We start from the raw sequence: 22077 nt of genomic DNA on the forward strand, positions 1-22077 counted from the left end.
GTCAAGCGCCAGTGTACATTGATTTCGCTCTTACCAGAGACTTAGTTTTTTTTGTTTTTTTTGTGTTTATGTATCTTGTCAGCCTTATTATAATTTTTAACTTTATATGAGATATATCTATAAATTAACGTCATTACGTACATAAAGTGGTCCTTCATTTTGAATCAGAATTAACAGACCCAAGACATAAAATAAAGAATCTTGAACATTGTCTATTGTCTTCACTATCAAGGCAGAAACGTCGCGTTGCCAAACTATAACTACTAAATAAATGGCATAATAAATTGTTATACAATGATAAGTACACAATATTTACACATGTTTATTTATTTTTTTAGTGGGATCTTTTGTATGGACCCACTTGACAGCTCTGGCCAAAAGCAAACATCCAGAAAGGAAAGCATTCCGTGAAATCGTCTCAAATCTATACCTTCTAAACAAATATCAAGGAGATGTGAGGAAATTCTCTAGTGCCCACGAAGCAACTTTCTTCTTAGAATCTATTGACTCCGGATTCCACGTGGATAGCCACTTAATATTTTCTACAGATTCCTATTTACCAAAGTCAGCCATGTTTAATCTTACTGTCGATGTTTTCGGCAAAACGTGTAACCTTTTCCAGGTAAGGACAGTACCTTCCTTTTAAAACCTTTTGATTAATTTGGATTTAAAACTTTTTTTAGTCTTCTGGTTTTTTTTATTTATTTTTACTATTCTTTTTATTTATTTTCAATTTATTTATTTATTTTGTATTTATCAACAAAGTATTTCTTTTTTAAATTCTGTTAAAATGTCTGAAGTAAAATTTTTTAAATTGTTGCTGAGTTTTCAAAACTTAGTAGAGAGTTAGGAGGAACGGTACGGTGGGAAAACTGGGACAGTAACATTTGTGCCAAGAAAAAAAAAATGCAAAAAATGTTTCTAGCTTGTTTAGTAGATGCAGCAAATTCAAATCTACCAAGACTAAAGTTTAAATTTCTACTAGATTAGATGGGAATTATTTCTCGCATTTTATTTCGGCATAAATGCAGCTGTATCGGTTCTCCCAACTCTTCGCTACTATTTGCAATTGTGATAATTATTCAGGAAGAAATTAAAAATTTTGAACTTTGGTTGGAGTATAATGTAATGAATTAGTTTTTCATTTACTTTCCCAATATTTTCACATATTTAGCTTTAAAAAGTGGGTATAGAGCAGTTTTCTTTGTAAGATCGTAGCGGATTTTAAGTTTTTGGTCTCAGAATTATTTTATGCATAGCTGGTTCTCGGAACCGATGGACAATGTAACATCACTTCTGAATCAAGGGAAAAGTGAGAAATAAGATTTGTTGCACAAAACGGGAAGTAGCAACGTCAATATTAAGTATTCTTACCGATCCTAATAAACTGAAAACTTTGTTTCTAAGTAAATCCTAGTTAAGTCTAGAATATAAGAGTCTGTATTCAATGGTAAAAGTTACAATTCACACCTTTTTTAGATTGATGGTCGCATGGAAGGATTGGAGAGAGTTGTGGAAAGCTTCTTCGGCCCCAGTGGTTATTTCCCGCAGAAAAACATTGCCAAGATTCTGAGAGAGAAACGATCAATTTCGAACAACAAGATTGATGATATGGATGAAAAGGTACAGTATGCGTTATCTTTTACTCTCAGAGTGTATCGATTTATCACAAATCCGAAGAATTTAGTTTCTGACGCAATAAAATATAAGTGGTGAAGTACTACTGACACTATAACTTCAAAGAAAGTGAGAAAATACTGATAAGGTGGTGTTTTTTGCTTAAAAACACATCGCTTTAAATGTTGAATGGAATTCCTTATAAGAGAGCAAAAGGTAAATATCATCTCAAAGATGATGTACACTTTAACCAAAGATATACTAAATTAAATTCTCTAAAAAATATCAATATTTTTTTTTTAAAAATCAAATCACATAGAGAATGATGTCGCCTCAACAAAATGGAACATTAGCTAATTCTCAAAATTTTTTCGCCATTAATTGGACGAATAAGGATGATAAAATCAGAGATCATTTAAAACATACTTGTTTTTTTTTCTGAAAATTCCAAATTTTTAGTCAAACCTCTTAAAACAATGATAAAATGCATTACATCTTAAAAAAAATATTAATATCACAAATTTATCTCTTTTTTAATTCCTTCCAAATTTTTTAAAAAGACCAATTTTGCCTCAAAATAACTGGAATATTAATCAATCCTCAAATTTTGTTACCATCATTTCTACGAATGAGTTTTATTTTTTCGATTGGATATTACCTAATAATGTCAGGGAACGTTGAAGATATATCTCCTAGCCTTTTTTCTATAAATTCCAACAAATTATTTGGATAATAGGTACATATTAAAATGCATAACATCCTCAAAAGAAAATATTTTAAATATTTATTCCAACATTTTTTTTAATTACAGTTCCAAGCTAAATCTCGATTTAGCCAAGAGCCCTATGGATCTTTGGATGTAAAAGTATTTGGATCATCCCTTTGGTATAGCCAATTCAGACAGAATGACGATAGCGCTCCAGATATCAACCTTCTGGAATTGGTGACAAAACTCGCAGAAGAACAGGAAAAAGAATATTCACGCAGTTTCATGTTCCTGGATACAACTTTCACAGTTCCAATGACTAGTGGTCTCCCTCTTCGTATTGCTGTTAACGGAACAGCAAGTGTTAATCTGAAAATTGGCGGGAAATTTGACGTGAAATCGATGCAGCATGTTGATGTTCTAGGAAACATTGAACCGAGGTAAGTAAACAACAATAATTCAAAGTTCAGCTAATTAACGCAACGTTTCGATTAAATGACGAAATTAGCCATCGCCACTCATAGACTAAATTTTAAAAATTACGATTGAAAAATTATTTGTCATCTTAAAAAATAAATTTTATAAAGTGTACACAAAAGGCTATAAGTAATTGATAAAAAATGTCACCAACATCACGATGCATTATTTATGCAATAATTCAACAAAATTGCATTACTTACACTTATTATTGTACTAGTGGTACCCACACGGCTTTGCCCGTAGTAGAAAAAAAAAGTCATTTAGTTCGCCTATATATTTACAAATAATGGATGATGAATTTCTTGCCAATTTGCTAGGGCTATTTACTCGTACATGTTACGTTTTCGTGTTATGATAATTTGGTAATATACTCTTCCATGTTATGATAATTTTCTGGGTAAAATGTTCTTAAAATTAGAGTATAAAAAGAACAAAATCGAATTTTTGAAAAATTGCTTTGAGGTGCACACCCCCATGCTACAAACTAATTCTGTGTCAAATTTCATGAAACTCGTCTGGACGGTTTAAGCGATGTGCACGTCACAGAGATCCAGACATCCAGACAGAGATCCCGACGTACAGACAGAGAGATAATTAGCTTTATTATTAGTAAAGATTTAAAATTACAAATTTAATCAATAAAATTACAAATTCAGCAGGAGTAAAACAAAATGGCTAGTCATGAAACTGTTACTGCCGTCCATTGGCTACTAAAACAATACCAATGATCTAATGTAATTTCAAACTGTTTTTACCTGTAATTTCAAAGCTTTTACTTGGGAATCTAGAGTAGTTCTCTGCAAATTGAAATGTTGAGAGGATATATATTTTAGTAGAAACTGATTATGTTGATTTCAGAAGCGTAAAAAGCAGACCCAATATGTGGCAAAAATGTCAGATTTCATATTCCGAAAAATGAAATCTGGTTTTATGTTTTTGACTTTAAACAGATCATTTATAACTTCTTCAAGAAACTAATATTAAAACTTTCTTGTCCTCATATCGTAAAATATCGATACGATATTTATAAAATTGAAAATTAAGTACACTAGATTTGACATACGATAACAAATTATATTCGTCTTTTTACTTTCCTTATTCTCAATTTCGCGCTATTATTGAAATGTAATGTCCGTCAAATCGAATTAAAATCAATTTGATGCCACTTAAAGCAATATAACATAAAAGTGTAAAATAAAAAATGTAGAGTTTTGACTCCTTTAAATTTCTTAAACTTTTTATACATATAAGAGCACTACTTTTCCTCAATGGTTTGAGGTAAAAAAACAAATTTTGCTCATTTTGTTTCCTAATGTTCATAAAATGTTGTTTTAATTTACATGCTATGAACGCACTCTAGTTTTACCACTTAATTTTAACCACGAATAAATCGTGTATTAATTTTATATCTTTTTAAATTTAAGAGATAAAAATTAACTTTTTCTCTAAGAGGTCCTCTATTATCATTCTTCTCATAAAATGTTCTCTTGTTTTCATGATAAATACATTAAAATTTTAATGCCTAATTTAAATAGTGCATTAACGAAACCCTTTGTATTTATCCTCTCTTTTCTTATATCTCCTGACTGATTTTCTGGAATGAACTTAATGATTAAATCTATGAAATATTTCATTTTTCTTCTTAAAATTTCATTGATTTCTCTGACGCAAATCATCTTTTCCTTACCCACTATTTTCCAAAATTGTTTTGATTTTTTTTAAATTTTCACTATAAGAAATTTTAATATTTTTAAACCTTAATTGAAATTACGAATCTATGAAATTTATTGCATCAGACTTTTAAAAATCATGTGCAACTTTTCAGTGGTGCAATCGAAATTGCCAGCTTGCTGACTGTAGATGCCGGAACAGCAGCGCGATCCGGACTACGCGTCGTCGGAACCATGCACTCCTCTACTGTTCTTAATGGAAGAGTTGAAGTGAGGAATGGTGAAGTAGCCAAAGTTCAACTTAACATGCCGAGAGACAGAATAGACGTATTTAACATGCAGTAAGTGTACTTCAACTCTTTTACAATAATGTATTTTCAGTGTTAATACCAAACACAAGCACGTTTTTCAGAATCTACTTTCTATTTATGCCGATTATATGAATTGAAAACAACAGTCAAAACTGTTTTAAATATGGCAAATATTAATAATTTTTAATTTTTAAAATATAAGGCATCTTTTCCTAAAGTTGTTTCTTTTCTGAAGAAAGCTAAATCTGAAAGTACGCATGTTTATGCATTTAAAAAACATTTTTTCCGTTTCTTTGTCACTTCAGAAGTCTAGTAATGAACATTCGCAACTATTACAATCACATAGGGAAAATTCAGATTTCCAATCTCATGCTCTATCTGATTTATATTCTGTTGAGTTGAGAGTTGTTTGCTATCGCCAATTCTTCTTTTATTTTTCCTCAACATTAAATTGCAAAAAAAAAAAAAAAACATTCGCATCGATGTTTTTTACAAAACAAGTATAAAGTAATAAAAATAATAATAACTTTCATGCTTAACAAACAACAAAGCTTGTATTTAAACTAGTTCTACATTCCCATCTGTCTCATAATTCTAAAGACATTTATAACAAGTAATAAAAATATAAAAAGTTAGTAAAACCGGAAAAATCAGCGATTTGGTGTAGTACTGGTGTATTATACTGCATAAACGCAGTTAATAATCAGAGAAGTTTCACCTCGCATCAACTTCAAAAAAAAATTCTGTGGTACAACTGAATTTGAACTAGTTACCAATAAAATGTGTAATGAGTAAAAATTCTAGTATTTTATAAATACTTTATTTTAAAACCATTTAAGTGCAGCGAAACCATTGACTTCAACATTTTTTCTTCTCTTTATTGTTGCCAAAGACGCTGAACTATTGTCCACTTTTAAAGCAATATTGCTCCCACTTATGCAAAACTGAGAAATTTACTACATACAGAGGTTTTTTTCACACCTCTGTAGGCGTGTAGGATAAATTTAAAACTGAAAAAAACTCAAAATTTTACTCATTCTTAATTTTACGCTTAACATCGCATAAAAAAATATTAAGAAAAGTTTTAAAAAATGAAATTTTCAAAATATTACATTTGAGCGTTTTATTATTATTTTTACAAAAAACGATACAAAATGTGAAATATTCTGGACATTAAAAATTGAAACAGTGCACAAATCTTTCCCTGCCATTTTATATTTCATTCGCAGAGAACTAATTTTTTGAATCACTATTTTCGTGTATTTCACTCCTCTAAAATTTATCTCCCTCCCTTGAAATTAGAAAATAGTAGTAATCTCACTTCAAAAAAAAAAATCATAAACCTGTTAGTACAGCTTTGACTATATGTGCATTTGAAAAACATATCATTAAAATAGTTATTAATTTTTTGCCATTATTTGCACGGTTCTGGTTTGCGATGATGATAATAGCTCTACTTGGACAATATATAAAGAACTTTTCAACGTACTAAAAAAAATCGTATCGCAAATGCGCTTACCTTATCAATTCTGCTGAAAATGTCCTATTGTTGTTAAAAAAAATATGCACCACTAATTAAATTAAAAATAGTTCTGACCTTTAAAAATAGTATCTGCCTATACAACAAGAACTGTTTTCCTTGCTATTCTTAATTGAAATATGAAGTAACTTGAATGTACATAAATTATACTGTTAGATAATATATTTTACTGATAAACTATGCTATGACAAATGCTTCTTAAACGCTCCAAAGTTTAACTTCGTGTTAACTGTTAACTATTCATGTTAATTGTTTATTATTGATTGCTGTGCATTAGTTGTTAATATTTTTTCATTAAAAACTTTCAGGAGCAAAGTTTACCTACTCCACGGAACAAATGAAAAAGAACAAAAAGCTGATAAGAAAGACGGTGCTGTCATGAAAAGTTGCTCTGGAAATACTATTAGCACCATCTTTGGAGTAAAATTCTGCTCAGAGCTGCAACTTCCTCCATACAAACCCAATTCTCCTCTCCATCCTGTCAATGGTCCAGCATCGTTTAGTCTTTACATTCTTAAAACAGATCAAAGCCTCAAGAGTTATGATTTCGACGCCATGTGGCGAAACGATGGGGTAAGTGCATTGATCTAATCTAAATTTAAAAATGCAATTTTGATCAAAAAGTTAGTCAATAACTAGGCATATTTTAGAGAACCGAAGTTTTAAATGAGGCGCTCAGTATCAAAACCAGTGTTCCTGAAATTTTGTGCTTCCTAATTTGACACCTTCTTTGCTACACTACCACGCAACCAAACGATTTCAACAAGCCCCGCTCAATACGATCGAAAACCGCTGTCAAAAACAAGTTTTACTTCAAAACCAGCTCAATCCATGTTTTTGCTATATCTTCAGTGTAAAAACGTACAGGCATAATAAACAAAATTGTTGTTTAGATATAACACATTTTTGATTGTGCAAGTGGTAGATTAAGTACATGACATAAAATTGAGATACTACATGAATCAAATTGGAACTTAACAATACATGACATGATTGGATACTACATGAATCTAAGGGTAACTTTTAAAAAAAAAAGTCGAGTTGCTTCAAAACCAGCTCAGATCAAATTATTTTCATCTGCAAATAATTACTAAAATTTTGAAAATGAAAACAAAAACGAATTCTTACACACCAAATATTTTTTCAACGCAAAAAATTCTTTCGGAAAATTTAAGTGGTTAGAGCGCAGTAATATTATATATATATATATATTTGTCTCTCCTGTAAATTATTATTATTATTTTTTTAGTTGATTGAGCTGGTTTTGATATTAAACATCTCAAATCTAAGTTATCACCTGGTCCCAGCTTTAATATATTTCAAATAATTTTCCATTGACTTAAACCAGCGGTGCCCAAACCACGGCCCGTGGGCCATACGGGCCATGATCCCATTGATTCGTTGTTATGTTCAATGTTAGAAATCTTACTGTTAACTAATAAAATTTATCTAGTTAATAGTTTTCATTTTTTTTAAATCCCAACTGAAATTGAAACTCGAACTGTATATATATATATTTTTTTTGTTTTGTAGAAAAATATAAACGGAATGATATCATTGAACACACCACAATCAGAGATTGACAGAGATGTGAAAATGGAAATCTCCCTGAATAAAATAGACCACACTGCAACCTTCAAGGTGAAATCCCCGATGAAGAAGCTAAGTGTTAAGGGTAAGAAAAAATTGAAATGTTATATATTTTCTTTTAGTTCTATAAAGCCATATTTTCTTTAGCTTTAAAGCATGCATGCTTTTTGAAGGACTAATTTATTAATTATAATGGTATTTTGAAATTAAATTAAATATCTAATTGATTTAGACCTTAGACTTCAATTTTAGTTATCTTGCTTCAGTTGCTTGTTTTCAAAATCTTTTTTAAAAATATATAGTGTGAACTATAATCATCAAATTAGTTGCTTTTCTTGATAACCTTTTTACACTGAAAGTGTTAAGTCACATCAATATAGGCAATGATCTAACAACTATACGCTCTCATTGTTACCCATACTTGCACGCGAAATAGTTACAACTGCAAAATACGAAAAACTTCACTGAAATAACATAGCAATCACTTTTCAAATGTACTTGTTTTTGCTTAAATGCATCAACCGTTCAATTTCTTAAGTAATCGAAAATAAGCTCTCTCAAACAGAGGCAGTAATTTTTTCCTATGTTGAACCAAAGAGAACTGGAATCATGCCAATTATTAAAACTCTTTTTCTATTAAATCGTTCAAGGCAACAATTATTCATGCATTTGAATTGTATAATATGCTTCGATTTTAATCGTTTATTTTCTATATTTCGCGTTAAATGTTGGAAAATTTCATTGATACATTAAGCAGACTTGAGTTCTAGTTATATTACAAATGTTAATAGTATCTCTCTTGAAAGAGTGTCGTGTCTTTTTTCGTGTTTTTAGATTTAGTATTTTGTATATAGCAAATTTTAAAATAACATCATTATACAAAATACATAATTAGCGATTTTTTAATATTAAATTTTATGCAAAAATGTAAGTTTCATACCTAAAGCTGTAACATCTTTTAATATTTATTGCTTAAAACCATGTAAGACGAGATACTTACTTTATAAGAAGTGAATGGAATACAGGGAATTGATTAAAATCGGAGGGAAAAACTTATTAGGGGCAAGTTGAACTTACACTTTTGGGAGGGTGGAAACTCTCAATTAGCCGAACAGAATTCCAAATTTTCGCAAATTATGATAATTTTGCTGAATGGAACTCCAAATTTTTCTGAATGATGATAATTTTGCTGAAAAATTGGAGTTCAACTCCAAATTTTGCCGAATGATGATAATTTTGTTGATTCGTCCATTAAAGTTTGCCGAATGATGATAATTTTGTTGAATCGTCCATTAAAGCTCGCCGAATGATGATAATTTTGTTCCATCGTCCATTAAAGCTTGCCGATTGATGATAATTTTGTTGAATCGTCCATTAAAGCTTGTCGAATGAAAATAATTTTGTTAAATCGTCCATTAAAGATTGCCGAATGATGATAATTTTTTTGAATCGTCCATTAAAGTTTGCCGAATAAAGAAATTTGAATAAGGTCACTGTGACCTCCCATTATCTCTGATCAGGGCGCCCCTGGAGCTTACATAACACATAAAATTCCCATTCTTGGTTGGAACAAAATTTTGCTCAGAATTTTTTAACAAGTAATACATTTAATTTATTTATCATTCTCAGCTAAATTCCTCAACGTTGAAACACAGAAGAAAATTGATCTTGGAGTTGATATCGATGACAAGAATTATTTCTCCATGCAAGCTGATCTACAGAGCTCTGGAAGCAAAGACTCCCTAACTTATGAGCCATCATTTGAGATAAGAATACCATCCAGGAGGCTTGCAGCTGTCACTGGCTCCTTCAACATGAGGACTGGACAGAAGTACATGGGACAGATTAAGGTTGAAGATCTGACACAGAGACCAATACTGGCAAAAGGTAAGCTCTCCTATAGAAAGTTTTGATTTTTGTTATTATTAGCGACGCATTCGTGTTGTTATACATTCATCACACTTTCAAGGTTAATGCGCACATTTATAGTTACGCAATAATGTCAATTTATATTAATATTGATGCGGATTCATTGTTACTTCTTAACTTTTGCAGTAAAAAATTTGTTTTGGTCTATATGATAAACGTGGCTATACTTTAGTAAGTTACGCCCATAGCCAGGGCTAAGGCAGAATTAGATGACATACACCGCCAGCTCAGTCATTCCAGCAGAGTACTGCAGTTTCGTGCTTAATAGCACTCATCAGCCCGGTTTAGGAAGCGGCTGAGCTGGAGGTGGAAAACCTCTTAAAGAAGCCAAAAGTGCGAAACAACCTGGTAGCAAACATAGAACTAGCACTGACCAAACGAGTGACCGAAGCAATGGTTCGGTTCAACTGGAAGATTGAAGGCCAAATGCAGTGCTACCAGTTTGTTTGGAACTCTTGGCTTCCTTAAGAGGTTTTCTACCTCCAGCTCAGCCGCTTCCTAAACCGGGCTGATGATTGCTAATAAGCACCAAACTGCAGTCCTCGGCTGGAATGAAGGAGCTGGCGGTGTATTTCATGTAGTGGCTATACTTATTTTAATTTTCAAACAAATGACATTAACATGCAAAAGAAAATGTCATTCTCTTATCACGAACAATCCCAAACAACGGCTCCTTTTAAATTTCCCTATAAACAACATTTAAAGACATTTCTTCCTTTTAGAAAACATGTAAGAATTATGCAGATTATTTCCACTTTGAAGTCGAATTCTGAGTATAAACTGTGTTCCTGATTTCGGTGAAATCAGTGAGCCCATGTATTTTGGTCAATTTAAGATGTTTCTTCTGAGGCAAATGTCTATTAAATTCACCTAGAGCACAATAAAATTACCGATGCCAAGCGATAGGAAAGCAAAAAAAAAAAAAGCTAACCTTAGACTTAAATAACAGAGATGTTCTCTCCAACACGAAAATCAGCTAAAACACAGAAAAATTGTAAAATAACAACTATCATAAAAGAATGTGCAAGTATCTCAACTGAATTGGTTCCTGAAGAAAGAAAGAGCATTAGCTCTTAAATGATTCCCCAGATTACAATATTCCCTTGGTACATTCGACGCCGGTTAATTGAATCAGTGGTTATTTGAATCAACTGCTTTAATAAATCAAATCGTCAAAAACAGAACAAAATCCAGCTTCATTGAATTAGCCGCTTTATTGAATCAGTCGCTTTCTGGAATCAAAACTGCTTGGAGCAAGCGTGATTCGTATAAGCGGCTGCCACTGTACTAGTACATTTAGTACACGATTGAACTTAAGAGGCCGCCCAAAAAATAAGATGTTATTCTAACTTACCATTCATTTTCGATGTTATCTCATCTTCTATTTGTATCCACAAAAATTTATTCTTCCTTTTTTTTTAGCTCAGCATGGAGTATGTAAACAGTAATTTTGTAATGCTGTAATGTGCCTGATATTGCACCCCCCCCCCCCCTTTAAATGGCCTATCAATAAAAACATATATTTTCTGATATTTTTTTGGTCGAAAAAGACTCACTAGTCGCGTTTACAAAAGACTTTCGTTCCTGGCAAATTCCCGCTCCAACTCCGAAAAATACCGGTTGAAAAATTCCCCGTTTTAATGTAAAAAGAGGTTGTCCATTGTACCCGAGAAGGCGGTTTTTACCCAGCATCCTTAGCAGCTATACCCAGCAAATAGAAGAACTTATTTCGCGTAATGCATTCTGGATAAAAAATATAAAAAAAACTCCGCATTTACTCCAGAAGGAAGCAGGGGGAAGAGAAAACCACATTTACCCGAAAAATAACCGGAATACTGTTTAAAGTAGGTTATTTGCGGGGTCGAAAGTGTCCATGTAAACGCCGTTATTGAGTGTTCAAATTATTTCCTGATTCCTTCATTTTAAGAAAGCCAGATATTGAGAAAGCTTTCAGGCTAAATCCAAATATATAAACTTGATTGCTTGTTTTTTGATTTCATAAAAAAATTGATGGTCACTTTTTTCTTTTATATTACAGGTAGCTTTGAGCTTGGCAGAACAGGTAGATACATAGGAGAATTGACATTGAACAGTTTTGTAATAGATGGTACCGTTAAAGGATATGCTCAGGCAGGTGACAGCATGTCTACCAAAATCAACGCAGAATATAAATTCCTCGACGGAATTAAGAACAAAATTAACTTTCAGGGAAAAGTTAGGAACCTTTCTGCAAACGCACTAATGAAATACACAGGATTGGTCAATTTGGAAACTTCGTTATTGCCTGAATGGAATACTGAAGTATCCTTCGAAACCATGCAGACAACAGGGCACATAGAAAATAGCGTTGCGATATCTCTTGGAGATGGAGTGAGGAGCCGTATGCACAAAATTAGAATGCAAAAGATCATCAAATACGAAGGAAACCTAAAAAACAACAAAATATCATCAGCTTTCAGTTTGTCATATCCAGAAAAGAACATTGATTATTCCTTAGAGCTTAATCAAGACATGAATATTAATGAAAGAAACACAGTTGGACAGTATAAGAACTCTATGAAACTCGTGTATGATGCAAGGAAGCAACTAAACTCAGACTTAATGTTAGACATTAATTTAGAAAACTCAAAATATGTGACAGCAGATATGAAGGTAAATTATCCAGGTAGAGAATCTAAACTTCGAGTCGAATTGAGTGAGGAAGGACAGAAAGAGTTCAAAGGTGTGCTGTCCTGTCAGTGGCAATCCGGAAAAGTTGCCACTGCTCAAGTTCGGTTTAAAGATATGAGTGACGGTGGTCTGATTAAATATGAACTTGAGAGTGGAGTGAACCTTCCGTGGCGAAATCCTATCATCTCATTAAGCACAGTGACGGTCAAACAAGGATGGTATTCAGCACACAGTGAATTAACAACAGGATTGGATAAATACCGAGCTAAAGCAGATGTTTCCGTGGGTAACGGAATAAACCACAGAATGATGATGTCATTTGTAAAAAATAATGACCTGTACAGCTTGGAGATGTCCGTTCAGAACATCAGAAATAAAATCAACAGCCAGTTTGAACTGAAAAGACCTCATCATCAGAGAATTGCTTCAAAATTTGAAGGAAGGTTTGACAGAGCATTTAAGACAGCTACACTAGAAGTTCTATGGGATGCTGACAGAGACACCAGCAAGAGATTTGGGTTGAATGGCGAAATACGCAAACAGAACGACGGGTATGATGGAAAATTCACCGTACAGATTCGACGAAGAACAATAACGGGATTCTTACAAACAAACTTGCAGGGAGAGCTTCTTAGTCGGAATTGGAGAACAGAAAATAAACTTGTAGTGGAGTGGTCGCCAGCAGAAAAAGCTGCTCTAGAGTTTTCAGCTGGAGCTCTGTTTGACAGGTCAAGACAACAGATAAATAACCACATAGAGATCAGTACACCATACTACGGATACGAAAATATTACATTCAACTTGAATCACGAGTATAGCAACCAACAATGGCAGAGTGAAATGTCATCCTTTTTGCCAGGAAACAATCGAATTCTGTTATCATCGAATGGCAAATACTCCTTCACTTCGGGTGGTGCATCACTGGAAACACGAGCTCAATTCCAATCTTCATGGAAAAAAATGGAGGAAGCTTCTTTTGCTTTGTCCCATGATCACAGTTTAAAAGAATTGTCCAGTAAAGCTGAAATTAGTTGGGGAAAAGAACAAGCTCTCATGCAAATATCTGGAGTTAAGCAGGATTCAATGATTACAGGATCTTTTAAGATAAACTCTCCTTTTGATAACTTCAGAGATGTTTCGGCAGAAGTGACACAGAACATGGCACCTGGTAATTATAAAACGAGAGGCACAGTACAGTGGGCGTCAAGAAGAAGAATTTCGTTTAACTTTGAAGGCATTCACATGTTCCAAGGCCGCCGTAGGATTTGCACAATAACATTAACAACTTCCACTCCTTTTAGAGGATATGAAAACTGTCTTGGAAAAGGTACGTACAGCAATGATGGTTCTGTTTTGTCTACTGATATGGAAATGACATGGAACAGAAATAAAGTTGCTGCGTCTTTTAATGGTTCTATGAGGAAGGGTGTGAACGACAACAATTTAGAAGCAAAACTGCAATTTACTAGCCCGTTCAAAAATTACGAGCATGTTATGTTATCATCTTCTCTGGAATTAAGTCGCAATTCTTACAAGATAAATATTGATACTCAGCTACAGAACCGACCCACAGTTTCATTTAACTCCCAAGGAAAAATGAAAAGCCTTAGTGATATTGAAGTCAACGCGGTAGTTATTAGCCAAATTCCAAGGTACATACCTGAAAGGGCAACAATAGATTTCGTCCACAAACTGCAAGATTCAAGTGTGAGAACATCTTTGGATACATTTTATGGAGACAGAAGATTTACAGTTCTTGTACAAGGATTACATGAAAATGCCTATGGTTCAAGAAATGCAGAGTTATCTGTTGTAGCAAATACACCATTTTTTGGATATGAAGATATGAAGCTTGAGTTTGCCCACAATAGTCTTGGCTACGAATATAATACCAAAATGACTCTGAACAAGAATGAAAAGAGTGGATCTGTGGTTCATAAACTTCTTCTAAGGGACGCACTTAACTTAGAAACTAACATTGAACTCACATCCAATGTTATCCCTCATGCAAAAATGTCACTCTCCCAAAAGTATGATGACAGGCTCCTAGAACACAGGACTGATATTGTTTGGGATAGGAGCAAAAAAATAAACGTCAACGCACAACTTTTAACCAAACCGTTTTCCAAAGAATTTTCATTTAAAGTCAACACTCCTTTCCGAACGGTTAGAGAAGTTGAATTCAAAACCAGTATCGACTGTCAAAATTGGGACCACAAAGGTTCCATGTCAGCTCAGTGGAATAAATACAACAAAGTAACTCTGAACGGAGATCTTCGGAATTATCGTTGGCAAAATGTCAATAGCCGCCTTGAATTTTCCAGCACTCTAAATGGCTACGAATTCTACTCGGTAGCAGCAAAATACGATCTCACTGCACCGCAAAAATCTGCTGAGTTCACTTACGAATGGGATTCTAATAACAAGAAAGCCGTCACAGTCAAAGGTAATTACCTACTCACTTACAGTTTGAAAAGCGCTGAATTCGTGCTTACAACTCCATTCAAAGAAGTGAATAATCTCAATTTAGGAGTCAGTTTCGTAAGGAAGCCATCCCAAAAGAATTTGAATGTAATGTTTCATCTACAAGGAGAAAGGAACTTCCAATTCAACGCAAAATCTGATGTCAGGAATGGCAAAGGAGAAATATCATACGATTTGAACAACTCATTTGGAACCACGTTGAAACAAACGAAAGGTCACGTTAAATATGCGAATAGAAATGACGGGATGAATGGAGAGATTCTCGGCACATGGAATGATGAGGACAAGTTTCACCTAACAAGTGAATTGAAAGCAGCTTATGGGAAATTGAGAATTTCCGCATCAACTCCTATTTATGGATATGAAAAACTTATTTTGGATGTAGAGGGAGATTTCGAGCAACCAGAAAAACCCATCAAAGTCACGTGTCGTTGGGGAGCTGATGGAGTACTTTCAGTCGGTACCAGGTATAAAGAAAATCGAGAACAATCAGAGTTGATAACAACCGTGACCAGTTCTTTTGAAAATTATAGGAGCGTTATTGTAAGATCAGAGTATACCATGAGGCCAGGTAGTTATGCAGGAAGTATATTAGCCACAGTGAACGACAGAAACGCCTATGAAGGTAGCGTAAATTTCGCAAATAAAGCAAACAATTTAGAGCTCAGTTTTAGTTTGAATACTCCCCACCCGCCGTTGAGAAATGTGCAAATTTCTTCAAACTTAGACTGGAATGGTGAGTCGAAATCGTTTGATGGAATTTTAAAATGGGAAGGAAAAGAAGCAAAGATTACTTTTTCACACACAAGTGGAGCGCAGCAGAACTACAAATCAAAACTAAGAATCGAAACTCCTTTCAAGAATTACAGACTATTCAGCTGTGAAAGCTCTTTACGACTAAATGGAATGCAATCAATTAACGGAAGAATGTCGGTAATAACACCCTTTAAATCCATTCGAACTTTGGATTTAACTGCCGATTTTAAAAATGACAATTCAGGAAGCTCATTATCTTTTGAAGCATCTACTCCGGAAGAAAAGCTGTCCGTTGAAGGCAAAGTCTCTAACCGCCAATTTCAACCCCTTATCGTTTCTTTGGACATTGATGCACCATTTTTGAAACTCCAAAAAGTTTCTTCTCGGGCTGAAGTAAATGTGGCACGCTGGAACAATTCCAAAGCAAAATTGTCCACAAACTCTCCCTTCTTTAATCATGCATTAAATGTTGAGCTGCTTGCTGGTAAAACTGGAATGGGTTTTGAAGGTACAGTTGAATCTACAGCAATTGCTTCTGGGAAAGTCAGAGTTTCAGTGAAAGCTAATTACATTCAAAACCGAGACATCAATGCTGATGCCACTGTCGAACTGTTCAATAACGTTCATTCAATTACGGCGCAGTTTGTGGATACTGGCAGAGAAATGAGGATTGAATCTCGAGTAGACAGCTCCCTTCTCCCTGAAAATGAACTACAGGTTGTTGGAGTGCTTTCAAGGCGTCGCAGTAAAGTGGATTTAAAAATTAGTTTCACCGTGCCCAGCGCGACACATAAAGTTGAAACAAAGTACGAAGCAAAAGGCAATCAAATTACTGCCAATATGAAAGTTGATAGTGATATTTTACCATTTTCTAGTGTGGACTCCCAAGTAAAATACATAAATAACAATTACCGTGATATTGAAACTGAATTGTCAATAAAAACTCCTGATTCGGTCCACAGTATTGTTTGGAATGCCAAAAATTATCCAACAGAAAAATTCGCTGAAATCAAAATCAATTGTCCATTCTCTGAATACCTAGACTCCTTTAGTGTCACTGGAAGTTTCAAGAATAATAACGATGCAGAGATTGATGGATCTCTGTCAGTGTCTTCTATGGGAAAAGACATCAGAATTGCTGGAAACATGAAAAATACCAAGTGAGTATTTAAGAGTTAATAAATATAACCCTAATTATTATTGAAAATATGAATTTTTCAAAGTAGTTTTATATGATAAAGCTTTTAATAATCATGAACTCATTTAGCGCGGTTGTAGAGATTTTTTTTTTTTTTTTTTTTACATATTATTATGAAAAGGTACTCAATATTGAACTAATTCTAAGGTTTCTTTCTAAGATTCATTTTGACAAAGAATGTTAATATGCAAGTCATTTAGTGTAACTTTTTCTGTTGTAATAAATCACTATTTCGTCTATTTTTAGATGGGAATCTGTGGAAGCTTTCTTAACTATCAACACACCATTCCAAGTGATGCAATGGGGCCGAATGAATGTTAATTACAACAATGACAAATATCAGGAATTTTCGTGCAACTTTGATGTAGAGACCTCAAATCCAAATCTCCGTCTACTTGGAGTAACATCAAAACTTAGTAGATCCAAGGGAGCTGAAGATATGTCTTTAATGTTCCGCCTTCCTCTGAAAAATTATCAAACAATCCAATTACTTGTTAATGGACACTACGCAGAAGATTTCTCATCGGCTGACTCGCGCGCAACCTTAACTCTTCCAAGAAATAAATACAGCATCTATGGTCAGTACGGCAATCGAGCACCAAGGGTGTCTGGAACTGCAGAACTAGAAGCTAATGGAAAGAAATGGATGGTTTCCGGAAGAGTAGAACGTACCAACGACAAGAAAGACGTCTCTGTAAGTTTCACCCTACCAAGCAATGACAAGTATGATTTCGGAGGTGTTTATGGTGGTTTCGATGACACTCGTTACGTATCTGCATCATACATAAGTCCAAAAGCTGAAAAATATCACTTTAATTCAAGTGTAAAGTTTTCTGACTTGACAAACTTCGATCTTGAAGTGCAAATAGAATCACCATTTGAAAACTACAGAACCCTACAAAGCACTATTCGTCAACAGTATAATTCAAATTATCAGTTAACAAATGTTGAGTATACAAAGAATGGACGCAAAGGGTTCTTTAAACTATTGCACCGCATTATGCGCAATAGAATTACCGGTACCGTGCAGATGGGATGTCCGTATACTAAACTTCGAGACCTGAAACTTTCTTACAACCACGACACTAAATCAAATGATAAGGAATGCAGCTTCCAGCTGGACTACAACAGAGTGAAGCAGTTTAAAGCAGAATTAATGAGATTTGGAGGAAAATCCTCCCATATCATACTAGATGTACCTGTTCTTCCTTTAACCATCACAGCAAACATAAAATATTTGGATTCAGGGAAAGAAGTGAACTTCAAGTCAGACTATTATTCCAGAGTGATGTCATTCAGATCTTCATACCAACAAGAACAAGGACAACTTCTTCACGATGCTGCTTTCAGCTGGGATGAAGGAACGAAAAAGAGAGTTTCATACGAATTCAAGCTAAGTGACACTGAAACTGGGAAAGAACTGTGGAGCCGACTGGACACTCCTGTTAGGTCTCTGATGCTAAAAGGCAACTTTACAAAAACTAGCCGGTCTCGCTCTGGAGGAGTCGACTTTTATTGGGATGCTTCAAGAAGTCATGAAAGACACATGGCTGTTGGAATTGAGCACAGTGACATGAGCAAAGGAAGGACAAACACCCACAGGGTGCAAATCACAGTGGAACATCCCAAGCTAGCACGCGTAAGTCTTATCTTCAGCGCTATTTCTCTCTTTTTTTTTTTTTTTGTGTTCGTAGATTATGATTAATTTATTTATTAGCAATTGAAGCGCCTAGAAGTAAAGGAGTATAAGTGTCTAAGTTAAAAATTTAGAGATAATTAGTACGAATGGTAGGTGAAACCCTCATCTGGTTTGGGGCAAGGAATGGTGATAGTAGCTCGGACAGGTGCTACTTACTACACATCATGATTTAGAAAAACGTTTCAATAAAAACCTACTTAGGGTTTTACTTAGGGTTGTATTTACAAGTTTAAAAATTCGCTTCATATCTCTTAGCTCTTCACTGCCGCATCCATACTTTTAAGGGGAAGAGGATGCTTTAAGGAACTAGTATATAAAATAGTTAAAAGAATTTTTTTTCTTAGCCTAAAGCATAATGGGCTTGAAATACAAGTAAAAAAGTATTTTGGTAATCGCACACTTATAAAGCGCATAACTTTTTGCCACAAGTAAGTTATCCAGTAATATAAATGTTTCCTGAAGCATTTTATAACTTCCTCTTGCGAAACAAAGAAAGCACTGTATTCTCGAAAACTTTCAATGAAAAGTTTCCCTTCAATCGTTGAACGCCACTTGTTTCTATTTAGCAATGTACAACCCTTTAGTCTTCTGAAATAATATGAGAGGAAACTCGAGACTTTGTGTGCTTGCCAATGACTATCTGATATTGTGTGCTGTTTAATCAATTTTTAACATTTAGGCAGCAACTTTAGTTCTGATGGAACATAAAAATAGATTCTATTCTTCAATATTATAGTCGCATGTATGTTTCTCTTAGTATTGTACTCTTGAGAGTTGCTAGTTCCTGTTATTCTATGACAAATGAAATTCTACTATTTGAAGAGTAAGGATTTTTTACAATATTTATCAATGTTTTAGGTCATTTGTCCACGAAGTGGTTGTGCTTTTTTCTAGTAGAAGTTCATTTTTGCAAAATTGTTTTTTAATCTTAAATTGAACTGTGATGTTAAAGCATTTTGCCCCAAGTTTAAACAAAGACAAGAATCCGAAAAACACCTTCAAAATGGTGTTTTTTTAGCCAACTTTCCCAGTTTAAGCCAGAGAAAGAATTACAAAGTATGAAATAAGGCTTAATGCATCTTTAAAATATGGCTAAAAACAAACAAAAAAAAAAGTAAAAAAAAAAGCAAAATAATTAATTTTGATGTAATGTGTTTATTTTAATGGACTTATTATTTTTAATTATTTCCTTTTTTTTTCTTCCTTTTAAAAGCGATTAAAGATTTTTTTACGGAAAAATATATAAGCTGCTTTGTTTATTAGTGCTACTATTTTATTTCTTCGTTTATTTATTATTTTTCCCACATTTCTTCAGATGAGCGAGGTATATTTTTATTTCTAGAAATCAGCTTAAAATAAGGCATGAGGGAAAGTAAGTTCGTTTAGTTCCGGAAGGAACTTCTTGTTAGAATGATGTATTTAAGGGTTCCTCACATATAAGTCAATTTTGGTTGGTTTTGTTTCTTTGTACTTCCGCATGTGCGTATGTATCTCTTGCAAATATGTAAATAGATTTATATAAAATTTTGAAATGTCGTAATATTTTTCGTGTAGGTCTTATATGATATCTAACTGATGGCAAAACAAAAACCTCGGTGTTCTTTATTTACTGACTATTCGATAAAAATCCTCTCTTTTATCTAAGTGATTTTCCAGTTCTCCCTATTAATATTTAGTGAAAAACTCTACTGTACATCTCTGGTAAGTTGAGCTCCGCTGCCCGACCAATTCCACGATTCCATTAGTTGAAATAGGGGTGAGGGAAAACGGCATAAGAACTTGCCGATTTAGTTGGCAGTGTATTGCCCATTTGGTGAACAACATTAATATTTAGGTAAGAATTAGCAAGCAGTACAGGATTTTCTTGCGAATAAAAGCGTTGCAATGGTAGCCCAACCACGCCTAACAGAACCTCTTCTTACTGATTGCTCTCCCTTGAAAGAAATGGACCTGTTTAAGGCTCAAACTGTTGGAGCTGGACAATACTTCTTTACCAATAATAAAGCTGAAAGTCTCTCTGTCCGGATCTCTGTCTGTCTGTCAGGATGTCTGTGCCGCGCATAGCGCCTAGACAGTTCGGCCGATTTTCATGAAATTTGGTACAAAGTTAGTTTTTAGCACGGGTTGTGCACCTCGAAGCGATTTTTCGAAAATTCGATGCGGTTCTTTTTCTGTTCCAATTTTAAAAGCAAAATTATCATAAGATGGACGAGTAAATTACGAACTTATCATAGCGTGGAACCGTAAGATGGGAACAAGCCAATTAGCGAGATACGAAAGTATCATAACGTGGAACCGTAACATGGGTACAAGCCAATTGGCGAGAAAATTCACCATACATTATTTGTAAATATACAGGCGAACCAAAAGACCTTTTAATTTTTCTATTACGGACAAAGCCGTGCGTGTACCACTAGTCTCTGTATGTAAATAAACTGATGATCCAACGTAATTAACCATTTGTCATTTATTTAGGCAATTGTTCAAGCAAATACTCTTTCTTTCGGGCCATCAGAGCTTCTGCTGAAGAGCGAACTGCTTTATTCCCGGCTAAGACACCGCGATGTGGTTCTGGAATTGAAAGCCAACGATTTGTCCAGAAACAGAGGTGAGACTCATTACAAAGGGGAAATGATGGTGCGTCATCCAAGCAGCAGACTGGACATGCGAGCTGCTGCGGAGGTCATGGACAGCAAAATCGAATCCAGTGCCTATTTGAAGTTCAACAACTTGGACAGTCAGCAAGCTCAAAATATCAGAGAAATAAGGGCAAAGATCTTCAAGATCAGACAGCAGATTGATATCATGGTAAGTTTTGAATCGTTGTAAAGAGTGCAGCATAGTGAATCGGATTTATTGTTACGAAATTATTTTCTCTTATTCCAAAATTAAATAGGTTTCCTTTAAGAAGGGAAAAAAAGAAAACAGAACTTTTAAAAAAAATTAAAAAATTAGAAAAATAAACAACTAAACAGAATTACTCAAGCATAAGAACCAAAAGTCAACCAAAATGCTGTTTGGCAAAGTGAAACATATTACAAAGGCTGCTGACCAATCAAAAGAATAAAAAAACATACATATTACGATAAATTGCGCAACATCATCAAATATATATAATTCAGAATTCACTGATCGAGTAGCGCGCTGACGCCATCAACAATTAAACTCGTGCTATAGCATGATAATTTGATAATATTTTTTGGTAATGTTTGACATGCAGGGAAATGCTTTATTTTGATAATGCTAAACTGAGTTCAGTGATTTAACGGTTTTAGTAGTAAGACTAATTTTAGGAGAATGAAGAAACTGAATAGTGGTAAACAATTAATGCTATCTACTGGAGTTAAGGGCTAATCCACTGGAGTTAGGCTTAAAAGTTCAACTGTCAAAATATCACCAAACAAGCAATGACTTCGTTCAAATGCAG

General features: G+C 34.1%; 1 protein-coding gene across 1 annotated transcript in view; it reads left to right on the forward strand.

Moving 5' to 3' along the window:
* Positions 1-22077, forward strand: part of LOC129219918 (apolipophorins-like) — a 65406-nt gene that overhangs the window by 23396 nt on the left and 19933 nt on the right. The window contains exons 12-21 of the mRNA XM_054854233.1: positions 339-622; positions 1480-1623; positions 2429-2763; positions 4629-4814; positions 6633-6897; positions 7858-7999; positions 9544-9801; positions 11882-16913; positions 17198-18590; positions 21126-21458. Of these exons, the coding sequence (XP_054710208.1) occupies positions 339-622; positions 1480-1623; positions 2429-2763; positions 4629-4814; positions 6633-6897; positions 7858-7999; positions 9544-9801; positions 11882-16913; positions 17198-18590; positions 21126-21458 (8372 nt within the window). The remainder of the gene's footprint in view (positions 1-338; positions 623-1479; positions 1624-2428; positions 2764-4628; positions 4815-6632; positions 6898-7857; positions 8000-9543; positions 9802-11881; positions 16914-17197; positions 18591-21125; positions 21459-22077) is intronic.

This window comes from Uloborus diversus, chromosome 4 (genome assembly GCF_026930045.1).
Source record: "Uloborus diversus isolate 005 chromosome 4, Udiv.v.3.1, whole genome shotgun sequence".
In the NCBI taxonomy this organism is placed as follows: Eukaryota; Metazoa; Arthropoda; class Arachnida; order Araneae; family Uloboridae; genus Uloborus; species Uloborus diversus.